This window comes from Diplotaxodon limnothrissa, linkage group LG3 (genome assembly GCF_057381915.1).
Source record: "Diplotaxodon limnothrissa isolate DT_005_m linkage group LG3, D_limnothrissa_male_GT1.1, whole genome shotgun sequence".
Taxonomy (NCBI): domain Eukaryota; kingdom Metazoa; phylum Chordata; class Actinopteri; order Cichliformes; family Cichlidae; genus Diplotaxodon; species Diplotaxodon limnothrissa.
Window position 1 is genome coordinate 960,229 of NC_140598.1, and position 27,768 is coordinate 987,996.

The 27,768-nt window shown below is 41.6% G+C and overlaps 1 protein-coding gene across 5 annotated transcripts; it reads right to left on the bottom strand.

Annotated features, from left to right (window-relative positions):
* Positions 1-8,858: 8,858 nt before the first annotated feature.
* LOC146634229 (butyrophilin-like protein 2) lies at positions 8,859-27,552 on the bottom strand. 5 transcript variants are annotated; one of them, XM_085375664.1, is made up of 8 exons: positions 27,426-27,552; positions 24,493-24,831; positions 24,221-24,319; positions 19,284-19,610; positions 13,367-13,693; positions 9,861-10,181; positions 9,253-9,576; positions 8,859-9,176 (listed from the first exon to the last, which is right to left on the bottom strand). In XM_085375664.1, exons 1-8 carry the CDS (start codon positions 27,460-27,462, stop codon positions 9,085-9,087), a joined length of 1,866 nt encoding a protein of 621 aa, XP_085231790.1. In that variant the 5' UTR covers positions 27,463-27,552; the 3' UTR covers positions 8,859-9,084. The 5 variants fall into 5 exon arrangements, with proteins under 5 accessions (XP_085231790.1, XP_085231798.1, XP_085231815.1 ...); XM_085375672.1 differs by lacking the exon at positions 9,861-10,181 and having other exon boundaries at positions 24,221-24,350; positions 24,500-24,831; XM_085375689.1 differs by lacking the exon at positions 13,367-13,693.
* Positions 27,553-27,768: the final 216 nt, after the last annotated feature.

Consider the following 27,768-nt stretch of genomic DNA (forward strand, 5'->3'; position numbering starts at 1 on the left):
AGGCTTATCCCTCAAAACTGTAAATACAAAAACGTTGCACAAAATAATTTCCCACCACAGGAAATTTATTTTGAGTGTCTTCATAGTTTTATTTTTGAAATACACCAATTTTTATACACTGCAGGAAAAACGAAAAGAAATATTATACTGCAAATTTGCAAAAAAGCAGCATATGCATCAAAATAAACTATTTCCAGCAGTGCAATATGAGTCCTAAGCATCCCAGAAACGACACAGAAAGGCATAAAGTCAAAGATAACTTTTAAAAACACCAGTATAGGCTCATAAGGCCACGATGGTAAAAAAAAAAAAAAAAAAAACTACATTTCCGCGAAAATGACATCACTTCCGGTTTCGGGCAGGTAATGGCGGACATGCAAAAGTTCGCGCTGACATCTGTTCCAATGTAGGAAGTGTTATGAACAGCTGATCGGATCGGCAAAGCGTGTTTCTGGAATATTATGTTTTCGTTGCTGCAAGCGCTTTTTATGCAGTTTTTGCAAAGATATATGTGGAAGGAAACCGTGATCGAGGACAAGCTGATGGCACAATATATATAATATATAATATAATATTAGTGATGGTGAGATGAAGCCTCATGATGAACTGAAGCTTTCCACCCAATTGGTCGACTCATGGTTCGAAGCATTGTGATGATTCATTTGCTCTACTGCGCCATCAAGTGGACAATTCAAGTGAAGCGGGCTCTGTGATTATAATGATGTGTAAACTCTAAACTGAATAAATAAATTGTTTTCTTGGTTATTTATCCCGAATATTGTCTCAGTATGTGTGATACAAAAGAGAAAGTGGGAAGTATCAGGACAGAGTTTTGGTATGAATGTGTAACTGTCAGCCTCAGACAGTCAGTCAGTAGTATAATTCAGATCATAGATCTGTACATTTGCATATTTGTATAACTATAAAAAGGAAGCTGACACTTTCGAGACTTTATCCAATGTGTGAGCATCACAGCAGATGCCTTTGTGTCAATGTAGCTGAGGCTAAAACAGAAAAACGATTATAAAAAAAATATTCAGCAGTAGATCAAAACCGAAAGAAAACCATCAATCAACAAATGAACATTACCTGATGCTGCTGAAGTGAAGCAGAGCAAATAGAGGTTTTATTAGAGACACACCTTAGCGTTTTGCAATTTTGCATAATGTTAAAAAGTTTCAATTATTTTAGTAGCTTATTGAACGGCAGAAATTAGGTTTCCTTTTCGGAAGTATTTAAATGGGAAAAACAGCGGCTGACAAACAACGGAGGTCTTATGCGTAACAAACAAGCGAATAATGCAGAAAACAGATTTTTAGACGGGAAACTGTTCTTGAACTATACTGTGTGTGTGTGTGTGTGTGTGTGTGTGTGTGTGTGTGTGTATGTGTGTGTGTGTTTGTGTGTGAAAGAGAGATAGCTGTGCATGAAGTGTTATTATGTCCTGGTGAAAGCAAAACAGCAAAAGTCAGAGGAAATCCATGACGATGTTTATGTGAAGCATGGTTTGGATCTTCTTTTGCTGCTGGTTCGGTCAATATTGTTTGAAGAGAAATAAAACCTGCAGCTTCAGAATCAGCGCAAAAAAGGCGTAAACACAAAGCACAAAGACGGATCAGAATCAGTGAGCTGTCGGCTTTCAGCCCCGACCGTGTCCGTGCTTTCTGGTGAGAAAGGCGACATCTCACTGATTCTGATCCGTCAGCGGCCTTGTGTTTACGGCTTTATGCAGAATCATGTACCTGCTCTCATTTACTGTTTTAGCTGTTTGGTGGTGGTTGAAATGTAGTAATATTTATATTAAGAATCGATTCAGCATTTTAATGAATCGATATCACGTTATCCAAGCTAGAATCGATTTTAATCGATAATCAAAACCCGCTCCTAGTAACTGTGTAATCATGCTTATGTACATCTGGATAATGACACAAACTAGTGTTTGGTGCTTCACTTTTTAATAAACTAAAAGACAGAAATCAGATTATAGGATGTGTAGTGTTGTTTATTTATATTATGGCGCTTATCATTTGTGATATTTATTACTGTGTGCATACTTTATTAGGAGAGACAAAATTAAAAAAAACATCTCTTCCTTGCTGGTTCCATCGAAGAAGAAATGCTCAACTATGTAACACGTACGTAATCTGTTGGATTGTGTGTCCACAGGTGTTTGTACTTTGCATCGTAATAAAATGACGGTAAAAGGCCCCGCCCATATCCTATCCATGTCTTACCATGCAACGCCTCTGTGAGTGGACTGGAGAAGGGTTGTGGTAGAGTCCTCCGTCAGGAATGAGATATGTGTGTCAACCTTTTATTCTTCCTTACAATTATTATGCCATAATGCTGTAAAGAGCAGCTCTGCTAACAGGTTATGGGCCCAGAGCAGCAGGAAAGAGATCCTGGAACTGCCAAAGGAAGGGCAGCGTTTCCTGAAACCGCGAGTTACCGGCAGGTGTTAAAAGTTTGGCACGATTGAGTGAGTAAGCGTTTTTGTGCATCATGAGCAGACGCACGGCAGAGTCGGGCAGTCGATATTCCCGTTTGCATTTTGATGGAGATGAAAGGAAATATGAGATATGGGAAACGAAGTTCCTTGGTCATCTCAGGCTACAAGGTTTGAAAGATGTCATCTTGAAGGCTGAGGGTGATGAAGAAGCCGATGGTGAAGATGATGACAAAAATGCAGAAGCATATGCAGAGTTGATACAATTTCTAGATGACAAAAGTTTATCGTTAGTTATGAGAGATGCAGTGGATGACGGACGGAAAGCCCTAAAAATTTTGAGAGGTCATTATGCAGGAGTGGGCAAGCCGAGGATCATAAGTCTGTACACCGAACTTACTTCTCTCACAAATGAAAAGGATGAAGGTGTGACGGACTATATTATCCGAGCAGAAGCACTTATCACAGCGTTAAAAAATGCGGGCGAGTCATTAACTGATGGACTTCTGATCGCAATGGTAATGAAAGGTCTACCAGAGACGTTTAAACCTCTGATTGTGCACGTTACACAGAGCGAAGCAAAAACCACATTTTCAGAGTTTAAAGTAAAACTCAGAAGTTATGAAGAAACCGAGAGAATGCGTGCAGCTGTGACGGATGACAACGTAATGAGGACAAAAGTGCAATTAGACCAGGATCCTACTACATGGCGAGCAGATGACCGAAGATCAAATAATAATGAGATTGTGTGTTTTAAATGTGGACTAAAGGGACACACTGCAAGAACGTGCCGATCCAGAGTATGGTGCCGTTTTTGCCGGAGTAGTACACACAAAGATGCGACCTGTAGAAGGAAGCTAATACGGGATGAAGCGAGAGGGGTTGTAAAGAAGGACTACGCGTTCAAGACGGGCTCCAAACCCCAGAGGGTCCCAGACGGCGGCCAAGAGATGCTGGATAACCAGCTACTGGTGGATACGGGAGCGACGTCACATATCTTTACGAAGATCGAGAGTTTTAAGACTTTTGATGACACATTTCGACCCGAGGCTCATTGTGTAGAGTTGGCTGACGGGAGGCAGAGCAGAGGAGCTGCAAAGCGGCGAGGAGATGCTGAGATAAGTATGATTGACAGTAAAGGACGCAGTCACAAGGTAACATTGAAACAAGCACTCTACATTCCATCGTTTCCACAGGACATTTTTTCAGTAAAAGCAGCTACTAGTAACGGAGCCACTGTGGTTTTCAAACACGGGGACAGTTTTCTTAAACATGTTGATGGAACAAAATTCCCTATATGTGAACATGAGAGACTGTTCTTTATAAACACTGTGCAAGAGTTTGAAGAGAAATGTAATGGATGTTTTGATATGCAAACGAGGCATGAAATTCTAGGACACTGTAATTATGAGGATGTTCAAAATTTGCAAAATGTCGTCGATGGAATGGACATTAAGGGTAAAATCAACAAAAATATGCAATGTGAAGCCTGTATACAAGGGAAGTTTATCCAAACTAGGAATCGAGAACCAGATGAAAAGGCCAGGGCAGCATTAGAGTTGGTACATACGGATTTAGCTGGTCCGATTACGCCAAACTCTAAAGAAGGGTTTAAGTATGTTCTGTCGTTTGTTGATGATTATTCAGGTGCAACATTTGTATATAATCCGAAACACAAAAGTGATACAACTCAAGCAACTGAAAGATTTATTGCAGAGGTGGCGTCATATGGGAAAATCAAGTGCATTCGTTCTGATAATGGAACTGAATTTACAAGCAGACAGTTCAGAGATTTATTAAGTAGACACGGCATTAGGCAGGAAACTTCGGCGCCATATTCGCCTCATCAAAACGGAACAGCAGAGAGGAACTGGCGTACACTTTTCGACATGGCGAGATGCATGTTAGTTGAGAGCGAATTGCCAAAGTCTTTATGGCCATATGCAGTACAAACCGCGGGAGTGATTCGGAACCGATGTTTTAACAAACGTACAGGTCAGACAGCGTATAAGATGTTAACTGGAAAAAGACCTGATCTTTCTAGAATGAAAAAATTTGGATCATTGTGCTATGCTTGTAAACAAAATAGGGGAAAGCTGGATCCAAGATGTGACAAAAGTGTTTTCTTGGGATATGACAAAAATAGTCCAGCATATTTGATCTATTTCCCAAAGGCCGGGAAGGTTGAGAAGCACAGATTGATAAAAATACTAAATCCTGCGACAATGGATCAACAAACACAGAGTGATCAGATGTATGAAGATGAGGTTTATGAATCCAGAAAAGATGGTGAACCCAAACAGACGAAGGATGAGGATATTCCAGATGGTAGTGAAAGCAGTCAAACTGAGTCCGAGGTTAAAACTGATGATAAAGTAGATGCTGGAGCTACACGTTATCCATCCAGAATCAGAAAGAGACCTGATTATTTGAGTGACTATATCACGGATGTGAAAGAGTGTGAAAATGAACAGATGCAAACTAGTGTCGATTATTGCTACAGATTGTTGTGTGAAATACCCACATCATTTAGTGAAGCTATTGTGTCAAGTGAGTCAAAAGAATGGGAAAGGGCGAGGAATGAAGAAATTCAATCCCTTAAGGAGAATGACACATTTACTTTAACCACTTTACCAGAGGGTAAGAAAGCAGTGGGGGGTAAATGGGTCTATGCCGTTAAAAAGAACTCAGATGGATCAGACAGATATAAAGCTCGATTTGTGGCTAAAGGGTTTAGTCAAACAAAAGGAGTTGATTATGAGGAGACTTTTTCACCGACTGCTAACTTATCGAGTGTGAGAGTTTTGATGCAGAAAGTGATTCAAGATGATATGTTGGTTCACCAGATGGATGTCAAAACCGCCTATCTACACGCACCAATAAATGAAGAAATATATATACAACAACCAGAAGGTTTTGAGACAGAATCAAGTGAGACTAATAAACTGGTGTACAGACTAAAGAAATCACTTTATGGGCTGAAGCAATCGGGTCGTAACTGGAACCAAACCTTACATGACTATTTAAGCAGTTGTGGATTTAGACAAAATATTGCTGATCATTGCGTGTATTCAAAAGAGACTGAAAGTGAAAAGGTAATCATCATAGTGTGGGTGGATGATTTACTCATTGCAGCTAATAATGAAAATGTGCTTTCAGGCGTGAAAGAAATGCTCTCTTCTAAATTCCAAATGAAAGATCTGGGGAAGCTTAACCATTTCCTAGGAATAGATTTTCTTCAAGAAAAAGAATGTGTCAAAATGTCACAGAAAATATATATTGAGAACATTTTAGAGAGATTTAACATGCAAAACTGTAAGCCAAGGTTAACACCTTGTGAACAGAAATGGGCTCATTCTGATAAATCCGAGACATTACCAGATGTGAGGAGATATCGTGAAGCGGTAGGTTGTCTTATTTATCTGAGCTATTGTACGCGACCTGATTTAAGCTATGTTGTCAGCAAACTGTCACAACATTTCAATGCGCCAACTGCTGATGATTGGACAGCAGTGAAACATGTTTTGAGGTATTTAAAAGGTAGTCGAGGAAAAGAACTGTGTTTTAGGAAATGTTCAAGTGGAAAACTGGGTCTACAAGCATACAGTGATGCAGATTGGGCATCCGATGTTTCTGATAGACGCAGTATGACAGGTTATTGTGTAAGCCTAAATGAAAATGGTCCTTTGATATCATGGAAAACCAAAAAGCAGACAACTACAGCACTATCAACTTGTGAAGCCGAATACATGGCATTAGCAGCGACAATTCAGGAATGTATGTATTTGACTTATTTGATTCAAGATCTTGAGGAGTTTAAGTATGAAACACCTATGATATTGGAGGACAATCAGGGAACAATCGCTTTGTCAAAAAGTCCAGTGAACAGACAAAGATGTAAACACATTGATGTGAAATATCATTTTATAAGGTCAGCTGTACATGAAAGGAAAGTGCTCATTGATTACTGTCCAACTGAGTCAATGGTAGCAGATATGATGACGAAACCAGTTTCAAAGTCTAAGTTAGAAAAATTCTCTGTATTTGTGTTTGGAATGTAAGATGTTTTTTTTCGGAGGATTGTTCTTCCCAACCTGTGTACAAGTGGGGGTGTCGGATTGTGTGTCCACAGGTGTTTGTACTTTGCATCGTAATAAAATGACGGTAAAAGGCCCCGCCCATATCCTATCCATGTCTTACCATGCAACGCCTCTGTGAGTGGACTGGAGAAGGGTTGTGGTAGAGTCCTCCGTCAGGAATGAGATATGTGTGTCAACCTTTTATTCTTCCTTACAATTATTATGCCATAATGCTGTAAAGAGCAGCTCTGCTAACATAATCCAATTCCACAACACGGTGTGATGGGGAATCAGCTGTTTTTCTGCCCAATTTATTTTGAATCTGGCGCGAACCGGTGAACCAGTCCCTGAATCAGTCACGTGGTACGGACTGCCCGCGAGGCCTCGAGCGTCACTGCATACGTAATCAAAGCGAGCCTCGATACGCGCTTCACAAAAACGCCCCCGAGATTACCCGACACACGATTCGACGCTTCGACACACAGGACACATCACTATATAATATTTCATATGCAAAAAAATTATTGCGCTAGCTTACGTGGTTGCAGAGCTACTGGGATTTAAAAATAGTTGTGCAAAACAGAGCGTGTCCGCTCCGACCGGCTCTAAAGGGTTAATCTGAACATGATTGTTTCAGATTTGATAATCATGTTTATGATGTTTTCTACCTTTGTTTTTCTTTTTTTAACATGGAAGATGTAAGAGTTTCCTTAAACAAAAGTTGATGCCACAACAGAATTCAAGTTGTGTCTGGACAGAGAAGATCTTCCAGACAGAGGCCTTCTCCAGTAGCAGAGAAAATAAAACCTGCATCTGATACCAGTGTTTGTTTGTTTTTTGTTTTCCTTTATATGATTTGGTGTGTCAAGATGGCTTGCCGTCAGCTGTTACCTGTTTTGTTTGTGGTAGCTTTGTTTACATGTAATTTCTTCAAAAATGTCTCTACTCTTCTGGTGTATGACTTCCATTGTTCCTCTGCTGTGATCCACCTTTCTCCAGGAGGAAATGCCACAGAAGGCAAGGGAAACAGGGCGGCGTGTTGGTAAAATTCAAAAATTGCATGACCGCCCGGGCTCTTTGGGGCTCCAATGAGCTGTCGCATTTTCTTAATTAAGTCTTCACAAAAGGTTAAGAAAATTAACAGCTACCCACCATCATAAATCAAGGGTAAACCTGATTCCTAAACCTAAGAAATGTCAAAGATGACTACTAAAGATGACTAAAGATGTTTGCTCTTATTTTAGCCCATGGAATAAAGATGGTTACTAGTTCTAGATATTTTGGATTATCCAGAACTAATAAATAGGGGTGAGTTTTTGAAAAATGAATTTTCAGGTGGTTCGGTGGTTAGCACTGTTGCCTCACACACTCACAGCAAGAATGTCCTGATTTCCTCCGTCAGGGTCTTTCTGTGTGGAGTTGGGGTCTCTACAGGTACTTCAGCTTCCTCCCAACAGTTGAAAGACATTCAGTTAGTGGGACTAGGTAATTGGAAACTCTGGTGTGAATGGTTGTCTATGTGTTAGCTCTGCGACAGACTGGAACTGTACAGGGTGTACTCTGCCTCTTCCCCTAAGACAGCTGGGATAGGCTCCAGCCCCCCTGTCACCCTGAAGAGGATGGACGGAAATCGATTTTAGCTTGAAAACAAAATTTTTGCCAGAAACTTGAGAATCTCACCTTAAAGCTCACAAAATTATTTCCACACCACCACCACAAACAGCAAATGAAAGGAGGTAACTGGTTTCTGCACACATGTAAACATAAAGTGCGTATTGGTCACCTAACCTAACGCCATGGACACGCCGTCGGGGCTGAAAGCCGACATCTCACAGATTCTGATGCTGCAGGTTTTGTAACTCTTTGACCAAAATTTGCTGAACCAGCAGCAAAAGAAGATGAAAACTCCACTTCACATTTGATAAACATCAGCATTAATTTGCTCTATTTGCTTACTTATTGCCGCTCAGTTAAAAGTCTGAAATTCAAACAAATGTCAAATGTCTCATTTTTCCACCAAATCATTACATGGAAGTTTTTTAACACTGGAAGGAAAAGTGAAGGAAGTCAGTTTTTAAAGTTTCATGTCACTTGCTCACCATATCTCCTCTTATCACCACTCATTAGAAACATTTATTTATTTGAAGATGCAGTTAGCTGCTGACACGCTGATGATGCTCAGTAAATCTGATCTTTGTATCTTTTTTTTTTCGGGATTTATTTGACAGGGACAGTGTTCATGTTCATGGACATCAGGATAAAAACAGAAGATGGAAACCTGCCAGATTTGAGCTAAACTGCTCATTTCCATTACCACAGAGGATCCACCTGTGCTTCCTCTCCTCTCTCCTCCACCTGTTACAGTGAGGGAACGTCCTCCATGATGGAGGAGCTGCTGGAAAGTGCTGAGAGTTTCCTCCAGAGTGAGACCTCTGTCACAGTTCAGAGGATCTACGGCAGCAGAGACCTTCATGGACACTAAAAGTCTCAAACACACAACAACAACATCACACTGACTCCACTCTGACATCACTGATCAATAATCAAAGAACACACAGATCAAACTGATTGATCAGCCATCAGAGGAGTCGGATCAATGGAGCTGCTTCTGTTCCTGATGTCCCCTGTTTGATCCTGGACCTGAACTCTCCCTGCAGAGGAGACACAACACAGTCAGACAGGGAAATACAGACGTGAACATGAAGAGAGAGAGAGACAGACAGATACCTCTGACTTTCAGCAGCAAAGTTTTCACCCTGATCCAGACGTCCTTGCTGTAGATACCACACTCGTATCTCCCACTGTCCCATTCTGTGGGGTGTTTCAGGGTCAGACTGAGGTCTCCAATTTTCAGCAGGTCTTCATTCATCTTTGTTCGGTCTCTGTAAAGCCGGTCCTGTCTGTGAGGCTGGTCAGAGCCGTTCTCATACACGTGGACCTTGTTATTGATTTGGTCCTTCCAAACCACCATAGCATCTTCAGGCAGGTTTTGTGTGGTTTTGAAGGGCAGCTGGACAGACTCCGCCCCCTCCTCCACCTCCACCTGACAGACTGAGAGGACAACGAACACAACATGAGCTGTACAAAGTGTGATTGTGATTCGTTACTGGTCAATATTAGAGCTACTACCTTCTTGTATGGAGGCCATTTTGGGCCTTACGTAACATCTGTTTTTAGTCTTGAATGTAGTTGAAACTTTTGTAATTTCCATTGTGATAAATAACAGTTAGAGAGTCATGCATTAAATGGAGCATCAAAGTTAATTTTTTTACATTGATGTCAGGGCAGTCTGTTCTTAGTGGCATACAAGGAAAAAAGTAAACAATGGTTCAAACCTTTGGGTTTAAGCAGCAATGGTTTTGCTCTGAAAATGTCTCCATTCCTCCAAACTTCACAGATGAAAGCTCCACCGTCACAGTCTGTGGGATGTTTCAGGGTCAGACTGAGGTCTCCAGTTTTCAGCAGGTCTTCATTCATCTTCGTTCGGTCTCTGTAAACCTGGTGCTGCTCTTTAAGCTGGTCAGAGCCATTCTGATACATGTGGACCATTCTGGATTTCCCGTCCTTCCAGACCACTATAGCGTCTTCAAGCAGACCTGTGGTATTGAAGGGCAGCTGGAGAGAGTCCACCCCATCCTCCACCTCCACTTGGGGGACTGAGAGGACATCAAACACAAAATTAAAAGTGATAACCAGATGAGCTTTTCACTGTTATCCACTTTCTTGAATACAAATGTGGAATAAACTGCTGAACCACTCCAAAACATTCATTTAGAAACAAAGAGAGAAGACGTCACACATACAAGGATAATTTGGATTCTTTGGACAATCTTTGGACTCAGGCGCAGACTGAGAAAGCACGGTTCAAATATTTCTTTATTAATCACACTGTTGGTGTGTCTGTGGGATCACCAGGTACTTGTAGCTGTCCTCTATGTCTACGCTGTTGCCTTCACCCTGGGTCTATACACCTGAATCAAAGGATTAGTTCATTACCAGGCCTCTGGCGAACTGCAAGACATGTTGAGGAGGTAATTTAGCCATTTGAATCAGCTGTGTTGGATCATGGACACATCTAAAAACTGCAGGACACCGGCCCTCGAGGCCTGAAGTTGACGACCCCTGCTCTCAAGGGAGGCTGGTTGTTCGGCTTAACCACGTGACTTCTGAGTTGGAGAAGGAAGTCCCGATTTGGCGTCCGCAATACCGTCACAGACCTGAGGCAGAGGAGGGTATGGCGGAGACCATAGAGGGCTTATTGAAGGTAAGGGTGTTAGCACCCTCAACCCTAAGCCTGGTTCTGCCAGAGGTTTCTTCTTGTTAAAAGGGAGTTTTTCCTTCCCACTGTCGCCAAAGTGCTTGCTCGTAGAGGGTCATATGATTGTTGGGTTTTTCTTTGTATCTGTAATTGGTAATAGTGATTAATCAGGCTGTGGGAGGTTCTGATGCCGACCACATGATGCCACTTTTGAGAACCAGGAAGGGTCAATCCGCTGATATTATGTTTGATGACTTGCAGTAGTGTTGGTCTACCATGGGGGGAGACCAAAAGAGGGGATGTTGGAATGATCTTACCTGAAGTGCTTTATTACTGTGCCTTTTATTAATCTCATATTATTCCAAACTTCCATATGATCATATAGAAGTAGTGTTGAGTGGACACAACCCTGAATAATAAAGGCATTAGAATACGTGTCCTTCAGTCGTAGAGTCTCACACATATTTGCCTGTAGAGCAGTAGATAAGAGGGAACCATCTAGTAGTCAAAAGTTACTGAAATGCTGTTGTTTAGACTAGAATGGGGTGGCCGGGAATAAAACTGTCAGGTGCGCGTCACCATTTTGAGATCTGCTGCAACGTGTCATGTAGGACGCATCTCCCTTCTAGAAGTAATGTTAAAAAAAAATAAAGTGTTAAATGGTCTACTGAGCAGTGTTTTGTGTTCCATCGGATGCCTCTGAGGAATCAAAAGAACTCGGTGAAGTGTTGATATTTGGAGTGCTCAGAGTAGAGATGCTACTCCTCCACATCGAAAGGAGGAAATCACAAAAAAGTTGGTCGTGTTCATCTGGACATAGGGTTTTCAGTGGGAGAAATGTTTTGTCAGTCATCCAAGTGTCTTCTCAGCTGACTGCGAATGAACAATAGGCTGGGGGGCGGTGTCAGTTTTTGACCATTAACTCATTCACTGCCAGCCATTTTCATGGCAGTCAACGTAAGTTTTTCAATTGACGTCTATAGACGTCAATGGCAGTGAATGAGTTAATATGCAAGTTGTCATGACCACTGATCTACGACCATTGATCAATGACTACTCATCATCCATCCATTCGCTTCCACTTATCCTTTTTCAGGGTCGCGGGGGGCGCTGGAGCCTATCCCAGCTGTCATAGGGCGAGAGGCGGGGTACACCCTGGACAGGTCGCCAGTCTGTTGCAGGGCCAACACACAGGGACAGACAACCATTCGCACATTCACACCTAGTGACAATTTGGATTATCCAATTAACCTATCCCCACAAACTGCATGTCTTTGGACAGTGGGAGGAAGCCGAAGTACCCGGAGGGAACCCACGCAAACACAGGGAGAACATGCAAACTCCACACAGAAAGACCCCGGCCTGATGTTGGAATTCAACTCAGGACCTCCTTGCTGTGCGGCAACAGTGCTAACCACCATGCCACCGTGCTGCCAATAGGCTGGGGGGGGTGTCAGTTTTTGACCATTAATATGCAAATTGTCATGACCACTGATCTACGACCATTGATCAATGACTACTCATCAATGACCATGAATACTATTCACAGAGATTTGAGGATTGGCTGCAATCACAGCATTGAAAGATGTACCATTGGGATGTTACATCTCTCTCCACTTGTGTTCCAATTACTGAAGCGTTGGAGGTAGTTCATAAAAGATTACAGGATGACCCCAATACCATCAACAGAATCACTCTCATTACTGACCAAGTGTGTTTGCTCTTGGAACTGTCTTAATTCCACCTATTTCACATACAAGGGTCAGTACTACTGGCAGAAACATGGGTATACCATGGGTTCTTCATTTTCATCCATTGTGTCCAACTTGTACATGGAAGAAGTGGAAAAGGGGGGTTTATTATACTGCCCTGGAACAACACCAAGTGATTAGTTGAGGTACGTGAATAACATCTAGGTAAAATCTAAACCTGAGGATGTACCACAATTCACTGATTATATTAACCTGGTGGACCTACACAAATTCACCAGGGAGGATATGAAAAGTAGCAGGTTAGCCTTCTTAGTCTGTGAGATGTCCATCAGTAATGGGGGACATTTAAAAGTTGATATGTACCATAAACCACCACATATGGTTCATTGTATAAGGTTTGACTCTCATCACCCAGTGGAGCACAAACTGGATGTCATCAGGATGGCGCCCACACAAACACAAAGCAGGAGATGAAGCATCGCTGAATATGTTTCCAAACCAACTTCCTTCCAACCCGAAGACAGAAAAATATGGTGAAGCATGTGATGAATAGCATGCTGACTCAATCATTTCTGCATGTTTCCTCATGTTACAGAGGAGGAGAAGATCCAAAGAGGAGGCAGGGGGAGAGGCTCAGGAACAGTTAGGATCAGAGACTTTGAGCCATCATGGACTCCCACTGTGGGGACTCTTAGTCTTGGTCTGTTCAATTAAACGTACAGTTGCTCCCCCTAAAAGTTTTGGCTTTTAGACAACGGCATCAAAGAATTTATATTATTTGAATGAACTGAAAAAAGATTCAAACTTAAAATGTTTAGAGAATAAACTCTTGCATGGCCTCTGACCTTTGACCTGTATCTACAGCACTGACCTCTGACTTTCAGCTCCACTTGTTTCTTCAGCAGGATATTTCCCTCCCTGCTGTAGACGGTGCAGGTGTAGCTGTCTGTATTCCAGCCTGTGGGATATTTCAGGGTCAGACTGAGGTCTCCAGTTTTCAGCAGGTCTTCATTCATCTTCGTTTGGTCTCTATAAACCTGGTGCTGTTCTTCAGGCTGGTCAGAGCCGTTATGATAAACATAGACCATCCTGCTGCCTCTGTCCATCCACTCCACTTTAGCATCGTCAGGCAGGTGAAGTGTGGTATTGAAGGGCAGCTGGACAGACTCCACCCCTGAATCCACCACTACCCGGGTGACTGAGAGGACAATAAAGCACAACATGAGCTTGGATGGAGACATTTGTGTTGACTCTAACAGGCTGAATGCTGCTGCTTCACTGGGAGCTCACTGTTAAATAGAAAGTGGTCAGTGTGAAGAGGAGACGCAGCAGAAAGATGAAGACTGACAGGAAGAAAGCAGTGAACAGTAGGGATGGGTATCGTTTAGGTTTTATCCGATACCGGTGCCAAACCGGTACTTTTGAAATGGTGCTGGTGCTTAAACGGTGCTCAAACTGGTGCTTAAAGAATGGTGAACACAAAATTGGTCCAAAAACCTCTCATGTTCAGCTGTTTTTTTGTAAAAAGATAACAATGTTAGCCTTTTCTGCAGCTATGGGGCATATATGGCATCACTCTTGGCTGGAAGCAGTGCTTAAACAATGCAAAAAACACAAACTTTGTCCAAAAACCTCTCATGTTTAGCTGTTTCCCTCTTTTTCTTTGATCATTTTAGCCTTTTTGGCCAGGGTGAAGGGAGTATCTGCCATCAAACAAGAAGACAGCCGCATGTAACTACGACGGTGTTTGCTAGTTCACCTTACTGCATTAATGTAATAACGTGGTTAGCCTACTCAACGTAAATTACACACGAACAACATTAAGCTAATCACGCAGAGAAGAACAGCTGCTGCTGCCGTCATCATCCTCATCATTTCTGCTACACTGGCAGGGCTAGGGGCCAGGACTCTCCTCTTCGAGTTTTTGGGGGATGTTGCTAACTCCAGGTCCGATAACAGGCACCACACCCGCAGTAGATGTGCACGGTGTGAGGTCTCGCAGCAAGCTATCAAATACGGCGCATTTCTTGGCTTTTAAAAAGAACGCTATGCGTCGCCAGGTGTTTCATCGGATTTGAGGTGTTACCTCCTTTGACAGTATCACAGTATCAGCTTAAAGCACTTGTTGCAGGCTGCTGAGTTTGCATATTTTGCTGTGAAGTACAGCCAGACTTTTGACCGCTTTGCCTTGGGCATTTTAATCTGTAGCTCTGCTCTAAAAGAATGTACCTACCTGGGCCCGCCTACTATCCTCGGAAACGTAAAATGATTGGCTAGAATCTAAAGTGTATCACAGCTCAGGAAAAAAAGCACCGAAATGTGCGCTGCTTTTCGGTCTGGTTACTACTGTTTATGTCAGAACCGGTGCCATCATGGCACCGGATACCGGTACCCATCCCTAGACTGTTGGAGCTGCTGTTAGTGGGACAGGACTTTATTCAGTCTCTGAGGGCCAGATTTGACTTAATGAAGCAGAGAAACAAAGTCTGAGTGTTTCTATCACCAGAGATGGGCAGTAACACGTTACTTGTAACTTTACTTTTTGTAACTTTACATTATTTTTTTCCAAGTAATGAGTAAAGTAAGGGATTACAATTGTAAAAAAGTAATTAGATTATACTTACTTTCCCGTAAGAACGCTGCGTTACTGCATTACTAAACTATGATTTTGTTTGTGAGAGTGTCTCCTGACAATGACGCAAGCGGGTGCGACGGCTGTGGTAGCACGTCTGTAAATCAACAATAGAAAACATGGAGCGAGGGATAGAGTTCAATCGTGCAGCATTTAATACTTGGAAATACCGACATTGCTTTCAATTTGACTCTTTAAAAAGCGACAAAAACATAAGCGTTCATTGCACACTCTGCATCGGAAGAAAACTTCTTTCTACATCGAAAAATTCCACTTCCAACCTGAGCAAGCACCTAGCACACTGCCACAGGAATGTTAAATTAACAAAAAAAAACCAGGATCCCCCCACTGACATGACCGCTGTGGCTACCACATCTACTTCCACTGGGCAAACCTCAGATGAACCCACTCCTACTAAACAGGTTAAACTAGACGTAAGAGTGACAGGACTTAGTGTCACTGAACTGAAGAAGCTCATTGCTGCCTATATTGTCGAGGACATGTTGCCAATTTCCACTGTAGACTCTGAATCATTCCGATGCATCGTAGAAAAAATACCAACTAAAAGTGATGTCAAGCTGCCCCAGAGAAAGTCATTTGTAAGATACCTTGAGAGAGAATATGACAAAATGAACTCTAACTTGAAGGCTACACTCGAAGAGGTAGAGTTTGTTTCCACCACTGCTGACATCTGGACAGTAAATAATAAACGTTTTATGGGTTCACTGGATTAATTCCACATTACAACACAACAAGGCCGCCCTAGCATACAACAGAATTAGAGGCAGCCATACCTATGATGTGATTGGAACAGAGATTGAAGAAATCCATTCATCATATAGACTACAACGCAACGTTATTGCCACTGTAACGGATAATGCATCCAATTTTGCCAAAGCATTCAGAGTATGTCAGCCCTGTCATTTGGAGTCTGAATCTGAAAATGAAGAAGGTAATGACGAGGAACTGACCTTTACTGATGTCAAGGAAGCTCTTTCAACCCCATGTGGTGATGCACAGTTTGGCCTCCCTCCACACTACAGATGTGCATCGCACACAATTAACTTGATTTTAACAAGCGATGTTGACAAGCATCTAAATTCCTATGGAGACACCAAGGCTGTATATAGGAGTAGCATTGCAAAATGTTCTGCTCTTTGGACTAAAGCAAGTCGATCAACATTAGCCTCTGAACAGGTAGAGGAAGTCAGCCGGAGGAAACTAATGGTACCGACATCCACAAGGTGGAATTCCCTGTATGAGGCCATTTCTAGAATCATCACAATTCCCTTGAATGATTTTAATCCCCTGTGTGTAAAGCTGGGAATCAAGTGACTTAATGAAAGGGAGTACCAGTTCTTGAAAGAGTACTGTACGGTGATGAAGCCCCTGACAGTGGCTCTCGACATCTTACAAGAGGATGAGTGCACCTATGGGGCTTTACTACCAACACTCACAAGCCTGAGGTCAAAGACGCTTGCCCTGACCTCTCTAGAATGACAGCCAACCTTCCAGATGTCATTGTAAAGGTAAGATTATTATTAATTGCTTTGGGTGGTTTTGTTAAATTTGTTATACCATTCAGAGTGGGTGGATGTTATACTTTGTTTTAAGCAGCGTGTAAAATTATTAAAATGAAAGAATAAAAGACCAAGTATTTACCCCTTGTTAAATATCATAATAGTCGGCCTCATCACTGATGGGGACGACAAGGAGTACAGCTGACTGACTCAGGACTTTGTGGACTGGTGCCAGCTGAACTACCTCCAGATCAACGCCAGTAAAACCAAGAAGCTGGTGGTAGACTTCTGCAGGCACAAGCATCCTCCACTGCAACCACTGAACATCCAAGGTATGGACATTGAGGCTGTGGACAGCTACAGGTACCTTGGTGTTCATCTGAACAACAAACTGGACTCATAATTCAGATGCCCTCTACAGGAAAGGGCAGAGCAGGCTGTACTCAGGTCGTTTGGAGTAGAGGGCCCACTCCTTCTATGACTCTGTGGTGGCTTCAGCCATCTTCTATGGTGTGGTCTGCTGGGGCGGCAGCATCTCTGCCGGGGACAGGAAGAGACTGAACAGGCTGATCAGAAGGGCCAGCTCTGTTCTAGGATGCCCTCTGGACCCAGTGGAGGTGGTGAGTGACAGGAGAATGGCGGCTAAGCTGTCATCCCTGTTGGACAACATCTCCCACCCCATGCAGGAGACTGTGACAGCACTGAGCAGCTCATTCAGTGGCTGCAGCACCCACGGTGTGGGACGGAGAGATTTTGCAGGTCTTTCCTCCCCACTGCTGTCAGACTCCACAACAAAGACTTTTGCAGCTGATCAAACCCTCACACGTGCAATAAGACTGCTATATGTGCAATTCTTGTACAATTCTTCTTCTGACGAAGTTGTACTTTTGTATTTTCTTACTCAGTTGTATATAGCATTTGTATTTCTATTTTATTCTATTGTATATATTATTTTATTCTATTCTATTTTATTCTACTGTATATAGTATTTTATTTTATTTTATTGCATTCCAGTGTTTTTTAATTTCTGCTACATAACTTTGCACTTTTGCTGTAACAAAACAAATTTCCCACCTGTGGGACTAATAAAGGTCATCTTATCTTATCTTATCTTATCTTATCTTATCTTATCTTATCTTATCTTATCTTATATCAGGGATATTGATCATCATTAATCAAGAATATTAATCAAAATATCAACAAAAGCCTCAACCAAAATTAAATCTCATACAGTATTGATAATAGAAACATGTGCTAACACTTTTAGCAGGCTTAGAATCAGAATCAGAATCAGAATACTTTATTGATCCCTGGGGGAAATTATTTTTTGTTATTTTTTGTTCTTACATGCTAACCCTACTTTTTAACTCACTGAGACCTATCGAAACACTTCAGATTAATCAAAAACAAGTATTTCCCTCACGGAAGTCTTTAAATGTCCTTTACTTGTCATTAAACTTGCTAACCTTAGTGAACAGAGCATTAGATAGTCTGAAGCTCTGTGCGGTTCGCTCGTGAACTGTACATGCTGCTTTCAAGTGCAGAGCAACAAACTACAGTGGAATCCTGACTTGCGAATACCCCATTTAATGAAAAATTCAACTTACGAAGGCACTTGAATGCAATATCTCTGCCTGCGTTACGGCAAAATGCCGGCGTAACGAAATCTGCTGGCTCTGATTGGCTGAGCCCAGAATGCCCAGAATGCCTTCTGAATCATGTGACAACCCCTTAGCTTTTGTACTTGCGCTTCACTGTTCCACTTGAATGATGTATAGTTGTTGCAGTTAGTAATTAGCCTATAGCCTATTGTTCACTCAAAAGGCGTAATGGGTGCTTCGACTTACAAAAGACCCTCGGGAACGAATTAATTTTGTAAGTCAGGGTTCCACTGTATTTGAACTGATCTAACTTTATTAACACAGACAAAGATTTGTGGATCAGCTGCTGTTTGCTGCTATAGATATAATCCAGCTGATGTGGAGAACTACATGTGACACTGTGATGCAGCCATAAATCTGACTGATTTCTTTCCATTTTCAAAGGTTGATGCATCAGGTAAAGTCCTTAAAAAGCTTAGAAATAAAGAGAAAGGTTGGTTACAGCAAAGAGAGGCACTGGCAGCCTTTAAGACACTAAACAAGAGAAACAGATCAGAGAACATCAGACTGAATAAGTGGAATAAAGTGAAACAGAGAACTAACGCTCCCTAAGAATGGAGCTGTCAGAGGAAGAGAGCAGCAAACTGAAAGTCTCTGTTAGCTGCAGAGCTCTGAAACTTCACACAGCTTTGGATGATAACATGGAGAAAGGATGTGGAGATTTGACTGATTATAGATGAGGACCAATGAAGGTTTTTACTGAGATTAGCTTAGCCTGTGTTTTAGCCACATGCTAAACAAACACATGTTCAGAAACTAGAAGATGTTACCCTTCAGATGAAGTCTCACACATGAACTTTGCTCCTACAGTTCATCTGCTGAAGCTTTTACATTTGGCTGGAAATCAAAGAAAAACCAAAACAGCCACAAACATCAGACATACTAACACTGAGACATTATTGGATGGAGCCACTGAGACTGAACCACCATCATGAGTCTGACCTCTGACCTTTGGCCTGTATCTACAGCACTGACCTCTGACAGTGAGATTCACTTGTTTCTTCATCAGGATGTTTCCCTCCCTGCTGTAGGCAGTGCAGGTGTAGGTGGAGTTGTCTCCATCTGTGGGCTGTTTCAGGGTCAGACTGAGGTCTCCAGGTTCCAGTAAGTTTCTCTTCATCTTTGTTCGGTTCTTGTATTTATCGTCCTGTTCTTCAGGCTGGTCAGAGCCATTCTCATACATGTGGACCTTCCTGTTGTTTGCATCCTTCCACTCCACTTTAGCATCTTTAGGCAGACAAACTGTGGTTTTGCAGATCAGTTGGACAGACTCCACCTCTGAATTCACCCCCACCTTATAAACTGAGAGGACAACAAAGCACAACATGAGCTATAGTGAAGTTACTAATGTTCTCCTTATGACCTGTTATAGTGGACTTATTCCTGTGCTTGTCCTGTTAGACCTCAGTGTAGACCACAACATTTTACTGCAAACACTAGAACACACCAGAGTTATTAAAGGGAATTCACTGCAGTGATTTGAATCACATCTGATAGATTCCAGTTTGTTTATGTAAATGAGGAGTTTTCTTTGCACACAAAAATTATTCATACATTTATTTGATTACCATGCATATGCTATGCATTTGATTTTTATTTCTGATATCATTCAAATCAATCAGTTACAGGCATGTCTTAAGAAGATAAAGGCCTGGAGGACATCTAATTTCCTTCTTCCAAATTCTTTACATACTTGACCTTTATGTGAAATTAAACCCTACTGATTTATTTTTCACTAACATGTCCATATTGGTATTTTTGCAAATATCAGTGACCAATGTGTGATTGCTGATATCTGGCAGAACCACTAACCTGTATTTTTAATGTAAGCGTTTAAACAGTGAAATCCCTGAAATATGGAAATCTGTGTATTTTCCTTTGCTGAATGGATAATTCAGATGTTACCAACTACCAGTGTTGGGCGAGCTACTTTGAAAACGTAACTAATTATAGTTACTAGTTACCTCTTCAAAAACAGTAACTGAGTTAGTAACTGAGTTACAATATTCTAAAAGTAATTAATTACTTGAAAAGTAACTATTGTGTTACTTTAAAAAAATGTTTAACCCTCTGGGTCCAGGGTATAATTGGCCATTTTTGACTACTTTTGATGTGACCTCTTCATTTCACCCTTAAAAACTATTTACTTTGCCTTGTTTGGTATCATCCTTTTCAACACAACCTCACATGCCTGAATTTACAGTCAGGTTTTCATTTAGATATACTGTATTAACACAGTTGATCTAAAATAAAAAAAAAATTAAAATCAGAGTAGAAAAAGTTATATTTTTTACTGTAACAACCACAAACATGTTTAATGAATCCTATTTCATAACTTTAAATGCAAATATAAATTGTCAGTTTTAAAATCATATGTACAAATTTTGCAAACAACAGTTATTTGCAGCCATTAACCTTTTACCCCTTTTTTAAATAACCATTTCAAACTATTTACAGAACAATCAGCTGTTCTGCATTCCATAAGATGCCACAAATTATCTGTGCCACTCCAAAAAATAATAATTTCTGTCCACTATAAAGGAGAACATCACAGCCTGATACCTGTTGACATGGTGCATTTTCCTCCCCCTATATTGTTTAACACGAATCTGGTTTCACGTGGCCTATCTACGGTGGCCCCTAGAGACAACTCATGTACAAACTCCAAAACACTTGCAAACTCCAAAACACTTGCAAACTCCAAAACACAACGGAAGTGCTCCCGGACGCTAGGGGCAGTGTTGAGCTCGATTTACAAAATAAACGGCAAGTTTGTCTGTATGGGACGGTCTAGTCTCTGTCGAGCTTCCCAGGTTGCCTAGCAACCATGATACTAACTGCTGGAAACGTGTCATACAACTTGGTTTGACAGAAATGAAGGAGAACATATTTAGTTCATTTGTTTCTACATGAGCTCTGTGTGATTAGTTGAGTATCTGAGGCTGAGACCACAGGACAGCAAAACATGATTTTTGGGCTTGATTTCTGTGCTGAACAGTCATTTAAGATTAGCTAGTAAATAACAATTAGCTGATGTTGTTCATGAGACTAAAGTCATATCACTTTGGTAATGTAAATATAATATGGCCAATATTATAGTTATTATATTAATCATTATTAGCTATTACAGCAGTGAACATGAACTCTGTGTCAAATACTGAGCCCAGTACAGATTCAAGTTGCAGTTATTTATATGTCTTATCACCTTAAATCTTCACTCAAAGACAAGTATCTTTGACAGTGCATATATAGGTGTATCATATATAAAAGACAAATGTTGTTCCTTCAGTATGTTGCCATTACTAAATTTGGCTCATTGCTTACATATATTTATAAAAAGAAAATGTATAAGCTGTGATAACTGTGTCTGATAGAATGAAGAGTAGACTGATATATGAAATATTCCTTTATTGGGTGAGAAAATCAGACCATGTCATAACTGCTTTAAGTCATACAGAATAGATATCAGAGCCTTAAACAGGCTGACTTCTGCTAAATGGGTCAAACTGGGCAGAAAGTCTACAAACACATAACATCCTTATAGAATATGATGTAACACTATAGATCAACTTAGCTCAGAATATATAAAGCATATAAACAATTACAGCAATATGATGCAACAAACACAGCAGCTACTGATCCAAAATCCTCAAAGCTTCATAGAACTGAAACAAACATTTATTTTTAGCTCCATTCTGCTGCTGATACAGACTTTAGGTTTCTGAACATTAAACTTGTTGCTGCCTTTCATAGTGTGTAACTTGAAGGCCCTGAGTACTTTCTCCCACACTGAAAACACTGGGATGATCACATTATTTGAACATTACCTAATAAGACTGATTCAGGACAGACAATTAGTTATGTTAAACTTTCCTAGCAGTCCTTCACAAACAGGGAACAGTCTGTCTATTCTCTCCATCTGTCAGCTGCTGCTGGCTCTTCCTCCTCCTCTTCCTCACACACTGCTGAGTTTGTCCTGGTGGATCATCAGGGCTGCAAAGCCTCATAGATGATATGCAGCAGTGGGTCCCTCAGTCTGTCCTCACTCTGGACACTTGCAGTCGTCACACATGGAAATCAAATGTGTGATAAGCTGCAGGATTCAAACACAAGTGTAACTTATAAACACATGTTCATACTTTTATTACACAATCAGAAAGAAACAGAGAGAGAGTGCAGGACAGACAGATAGGTGACAGTCTCAGGTGTACACACTGCTACAAACAGGAGGATTTAGTGTTTGTGTTATTACGAGTGCTAAACAAGAAGAGTTCCAGATGGTGCAGTGGACACATGTGTGACTGCTGTGATTAAAGCATCTTTCTTTCAGCTTAACGAGTGAACCGTCAGCTCGTTCAAACACACGTTAAAGTCCGTTTGGCTCGACACCACCGAACAGAGGCAGCAATATAACATAGCTAACATTAACAGTGCAGTGAATCCTGCTGGTGCCGTGATATTCAGGACTGCAAACAGAGCAGCATCACTGACTTTCAGCTTGTTGTGTTTGTGGATATATGACTGACTTTAATTATCCATAAAATCATCAGATTCTCTGTAAGATTAAGGTCGACTATCGAACGGCGTATAAAGGCTTTAAAACAAAGTAAACGCTGAAAGTTCAAACATCGCTAATGTCACATAACTTTGCCGGCATGTGGCCAACAGTAATGTTTTAATGTTTCTCATTATTAAACATTTGCACATAAATAAGTGACATAACATTCAGTACTTACTTTTGAAAGTTTACTCTTTGGCTGCTCCGCTTCCACTTCTTTGAAGTGTCTCCCAGTCCCAGTGCACTTGTTAGCATGTTTTGGTTCATGCAACTGGTCCGTCCGCTTATTGTCTCCCCAGAAACATTTCCGTTGTGTTGTGTGTGCTTTTGCAGCGTTTTTCTTTTTGCAGCGTTTTTCTTTTTGCAGCATTTTTCTTTTTGCAGCGTTTTTCTTTTTGCAGCATTTTTTCTTTTTGCAGCATTTTTCTTTTTGCAGCGTTTTTCTTTTCGCAGCATTTTTCTTTTTGCAGCATTTTTCTTTTCGCAGCGTTTTTCTTTTTGCAGCGTTTTTCTTTTTGCAGCGTTTTTCTTTTTGCAGGTGTTTTTCTTTTTGCAGGTGTTTTTCTTTTTGCAGCATTTTTCTTTTTGCAGCGTTTTTCAGCATTTTTCTTTTTGCAGCGTTTTTCTTTTTGCAGCGTTTTTCTTTTTGCAAGCGTTTTTCTTTTTGCAAGCGTTTTTCTTTTTGCAGCATTTTTCTTTTTGCAGCATTTTTCTTTTTGCAGCTTTTTTCTTTTTGCAGCATTTTTCTTTTTGCAAGTGTTTTCTGAAGTTGCAGTCCGTTTGGCCTCTCAGGGCCACCGTAAAAAAAAAGGCTTTAGGATATAAGGTTTCCTGGAATAATCTACAAATTGAGCTAAAATTGTCAGAAACGAGAGAACAGCTCTTTTGGTCAGTGTTCTTGTTTTGGTCTGTTATTGCACACAACTCATACATTTGTGTTCACTGGTCTGTACAGAATATAGTATTTAAACATTCTGAATGAATATTGGTTCTTTACTTGTTATATTATTAGTGGTATTTGTTGTAACATCTTCTGCCCCCTGCTGGTCTCTCTTGGAAATATGAGAAACGAGTCTTTTGTCTGGATTAACTGCAGATAATGAAAGAACAGCTTGTCCACATGCAGCCTCTGTGTCAGATCAATGCAGTGAAGCACACACACTGTTTAGTAAAGTCATGTTGTGGAGCTGTTTCACTGATCAATGACTGAGTCTGAAGGAGGTTTTCTGACTTCTGGAACAAACCTGGAAGTTTCTCTTCAGCTCTCTGTATCAGCTGTTTGTAACTCTCAACTCTTTCAGCTTCTGGAGCAAGTTTGTGTGAGCTCTACTTGTGTATAGTACGGAACACTCACCTGATTTATAATATTGACAGAAATAACATATGAGACTTCCAGAAACCAAAAGAAAAATCAGCAGAATCAGGAGAGCTTTGGCCCAGGATGGAAACCGTTCTGTGAAGTTCAGAAAAACATGACCTTTGACCTCTGACTGAATGTGGTGATATATTTTATTGAACATACCTCAAGCTAATATTTTTTGAGTGAACATATTTATGCAGCAATAAAATAGTAAAGTTTTATCTGAGTGATGTCAGATGTATCTACAGCAGATGTTTGTTGCTGACCTTTGACCTGCAGCTGTACATCACTCCGACTCAGCTCATCTCCAAAGTCTCTGACGGAGCAGGTGTAGGTGGCGCTGTCAGACAGTTGGAGGTTGGTTAGGTTCAGGCTGAGGTCTCCAGTTTCCAGAGCGTCAGCCTTCATGGATGTTCGGCCGCTGTAACGCTGGTTTTGATCTTTCAGTTCGTCTCCTTGAAGCTGACGCTGGTGGATGGTTGGAGGACTGAGGTCGGAGCGACTCCACACCACTGTGGATTTAGTCAGATTAAAAGTGTCGACGTGACAGGGCAGGATGAACGTGTCCCCCTCATGCAGCTCCACAGCTGAGGCATGCTGGGAAACTGAGGACACACAGAAAGAGACTCCATGAGTCACTTTAAGGTGAAGATCAAGTTTAGACACATTTACAGAAACCAGGAGACAGAACGACAGAAACATTCAACATTTTAACAACTCATTAAAAAGAACACAGCGCAGATCAGAGGCAGGAAGTCCATCACATAAAAATGTCAAACTAAGTCCAAAGTCTGAAACAGTGAGAAGTTCTAACAACAACCCAACAAAGAACATTACCTCCTACGTTCTGTTCCTAACTACTGTGTACACCATGTGATAGTTGCTTGTTGTAGTTCTTATGTATTTGGTGACTTATTTGGAAAGACAGGGCGAGATGTTCTCAGCATTTGTTGGTAACTGGTGGGTCAAACCCGCAAACAAAAACTTTGTCTCTATCCTGTAACTGTTCGTCTCCAAAAGCTCAGGATTACAACCATAAATAACAAAAACCATGACAGTGTGTCAGGCGCGGATCAAGGTTTGTTTAAAGAAAATATCTTTCTGACACATGCACAACTGAAACCAGCTAACAGTATTCAGGCTCCGCCCACAGCACCACAATAGTCTCTACACAATGATTTCTGTTACAGCCCAGGAACCTAATCTTCCCATTTATGACTCAGTTACAGATCTGACAGGTGTTTGGTGGTCCAGATGTCAAAGCACACCTAACATCTGGACCATGTATTATAGATCTGTGGCTGAACAGTGGAGACAGACATTAAAGTGGAAAATAACTCTTGTCTTGTTACGTCTAATTTCTCCCACTTGTGTTTTCCTCCTGTCTCAAATTCCCTGATTACTCCACTGTGTATTTAATCCCCATGTTTTCCTTTCCCTGGATCGTGTCATGTTGTCGCTATGCTGTATGTTTGTTTCGTGCTCCTGTTAGTTGGCTAATGTTTAATTTCTAGTTTCAAGTGTGAGGTTTTGGTTGGTTTTAGTAAGTCTTTATTTTCATGAAGAGTTTTTCCCACAATACAAGCTACATTATGGGTTTAAGTCACATTTTTGAGATCCTGCATTTGGGTCTAATCCTCCCTGCCGCACAGCACGTCATGACAGAACGACCAAACCAAACAAGCGACCCAGCAGCACTCTTGCCGTCTGAGGAGCTCCAGGAGGATATTATTTACTCTGTGAATAAGTTATCTGACCGGTGGCTGGATCATTCTGAAAAGGAGTTTTAGTGAGCTGTAGATAAATGGCTACAATGCCTGGATTCTGGTCTCTCCTGGTTACCGAGTGTGCTTCACCAACTTTTGCAGCACTTTTTGCTACACACACCAGGGCCCAACTGGTCCGTCCAACGATCTTCTGTCTCCACTGGAGGTCCCAAGGGGTTGCTTCAGCCACCTGTCTCCTTTGGAGGCTCTGAGCCTGTCCAGCCATCAGCGCCGCCATCAGCGCCACCACTTCCACTACCTGCAGCAGCCATGTCCCCGGCCTTTCAGCTGCCCGAGGCTGCTCCACCTTCGTCTGGTCCTGCCTTGCCTGGTCCACCACCGTCTTTTCCTGCCTCGTCTGGTCCCGCGGCTCTCACACCGCCGTCTCGTCCAAATCTAGCACGGCCTGCTTGCCCACGTCCACATCCAGCATGGCCTGCTCGTCCAAACACGGCACACCATCGCCGGCCACTTTTCCAGCCATTAGCTAAGGATCTTTGCCGTCATGGATGGCCTTCTCACCTATGTGGCCAGTGCCACTTGACCTGCGGTGGGGCTCCTGATCTGCTCTGTCATTGCCACTGACTTGCCACCCCGGGTCGGTCTTCTGCTTTGGTTCTGCTCCCAGGATTTTCAGTTTCTTGTGTTTTGTATTATTTTACATGATTTATGTTCAGTTTTTCTAGTTGTGCTGTTCGGATTATCTTTATTCAATGTTTCAGCTTAATTCTGATTATCAGTAGTAACTTAGTTCTTAGGTTTTGTTCTTTTAGTATTTAGTATTTAGTATTTATTTATTTATTGTCATTGTCAAGAACAATGAAATTGCGTTTGGGGCTTCCATACAACCCAAAAAAAAGAAGAAAATAATAAATACCCCTTAAAACCCAAGTGTACATATTTAACCCAGTGTGACTCCAATGCAATAAGACAATCCTTAGCAATAATGTTCGTAGAAATTCAGACAAAGACCTGAGAAACATGACAAAATACAACAATGCAACCCATTCAATATTATTGTACTGTGAGATATGATATCAGATATGATAGTTATCTATTTAAGAAAGAGGGGGGGGCAGGAGGGGGAAGAGAATAAAGATATGATGCACCAATGCAGACCAGTTCATTGCTATTAAGAAGTTGGATATGGTTATTGTCCGTGAGAGGGGGGCAGAGAGTTCAGGAGCCTCACAGCCTGTGGATACAGGCTGTTGGCCAGTCTGGATGTTAGTAGATCATCTCTGTTGTATTGAAGTAACCCCAGACTGTGTGAAATAATACACAGTACCACCAAAAGTGCCCTTGTGTTTACTGTAGGTTTAGTTCAGTGTCGTGTGTTTCCTGTTTTACATTGCCATGCACTTCAACACATTAAAGAGAGAGAGATGAAAGAAAAGCTGATGATGAGAGCAGAGAGAGGAAGGTGTACTTACCGTGCAGGAGGATCACAAACACCACAAACATCTTCATGTTCCTGTCAAACTCAGAGACTCTTTAAAAGCCCTTCAGGACATCAGCTCACAGCAGCTTCACTTTCCTCTGCTGATCATCTACTGACACTCTCACACTGCTTCACTGTCACAGCTCAGAGTTCAGCTTCACACTTTGTTAAAGCACATCTGTGGAATGAAGTCCGGCCGGCCACAGATCACTTCCTTTCTTCTAGTTTCACGCCCGAGCGCTGCGGTTGGAGGCGGCTGCTGCGGCCTCACCCTGACACGCACAAAGCTCCGCCTCCAGTCCTGACGCTGAAACATCCACTGTAGCTACAATGAT

Coding starts and splice junctions, on each gene's coding strand:
- LOC146634229 (XM_085375664.1), bottom strand. CDS start 27,462: ATGAAGATGTTTGTGGTGTTTGTGATCCTCCTGCACG. Junction 24,320..24,492: donor TGTACAGCTGCAGGTCAAAG/GTCAGCAACAAA, acceptor TGAACTTCACAG/AACGGTTTCCATCCTGGGCC. Junction 10,182..13,366: donor AGTGGAGCTGAAAGTCAGAG/GTCAGTGCTGTA, acceptor ATGTCCTCTCAG/TCCCCCAAGTGGAGGTGGAG.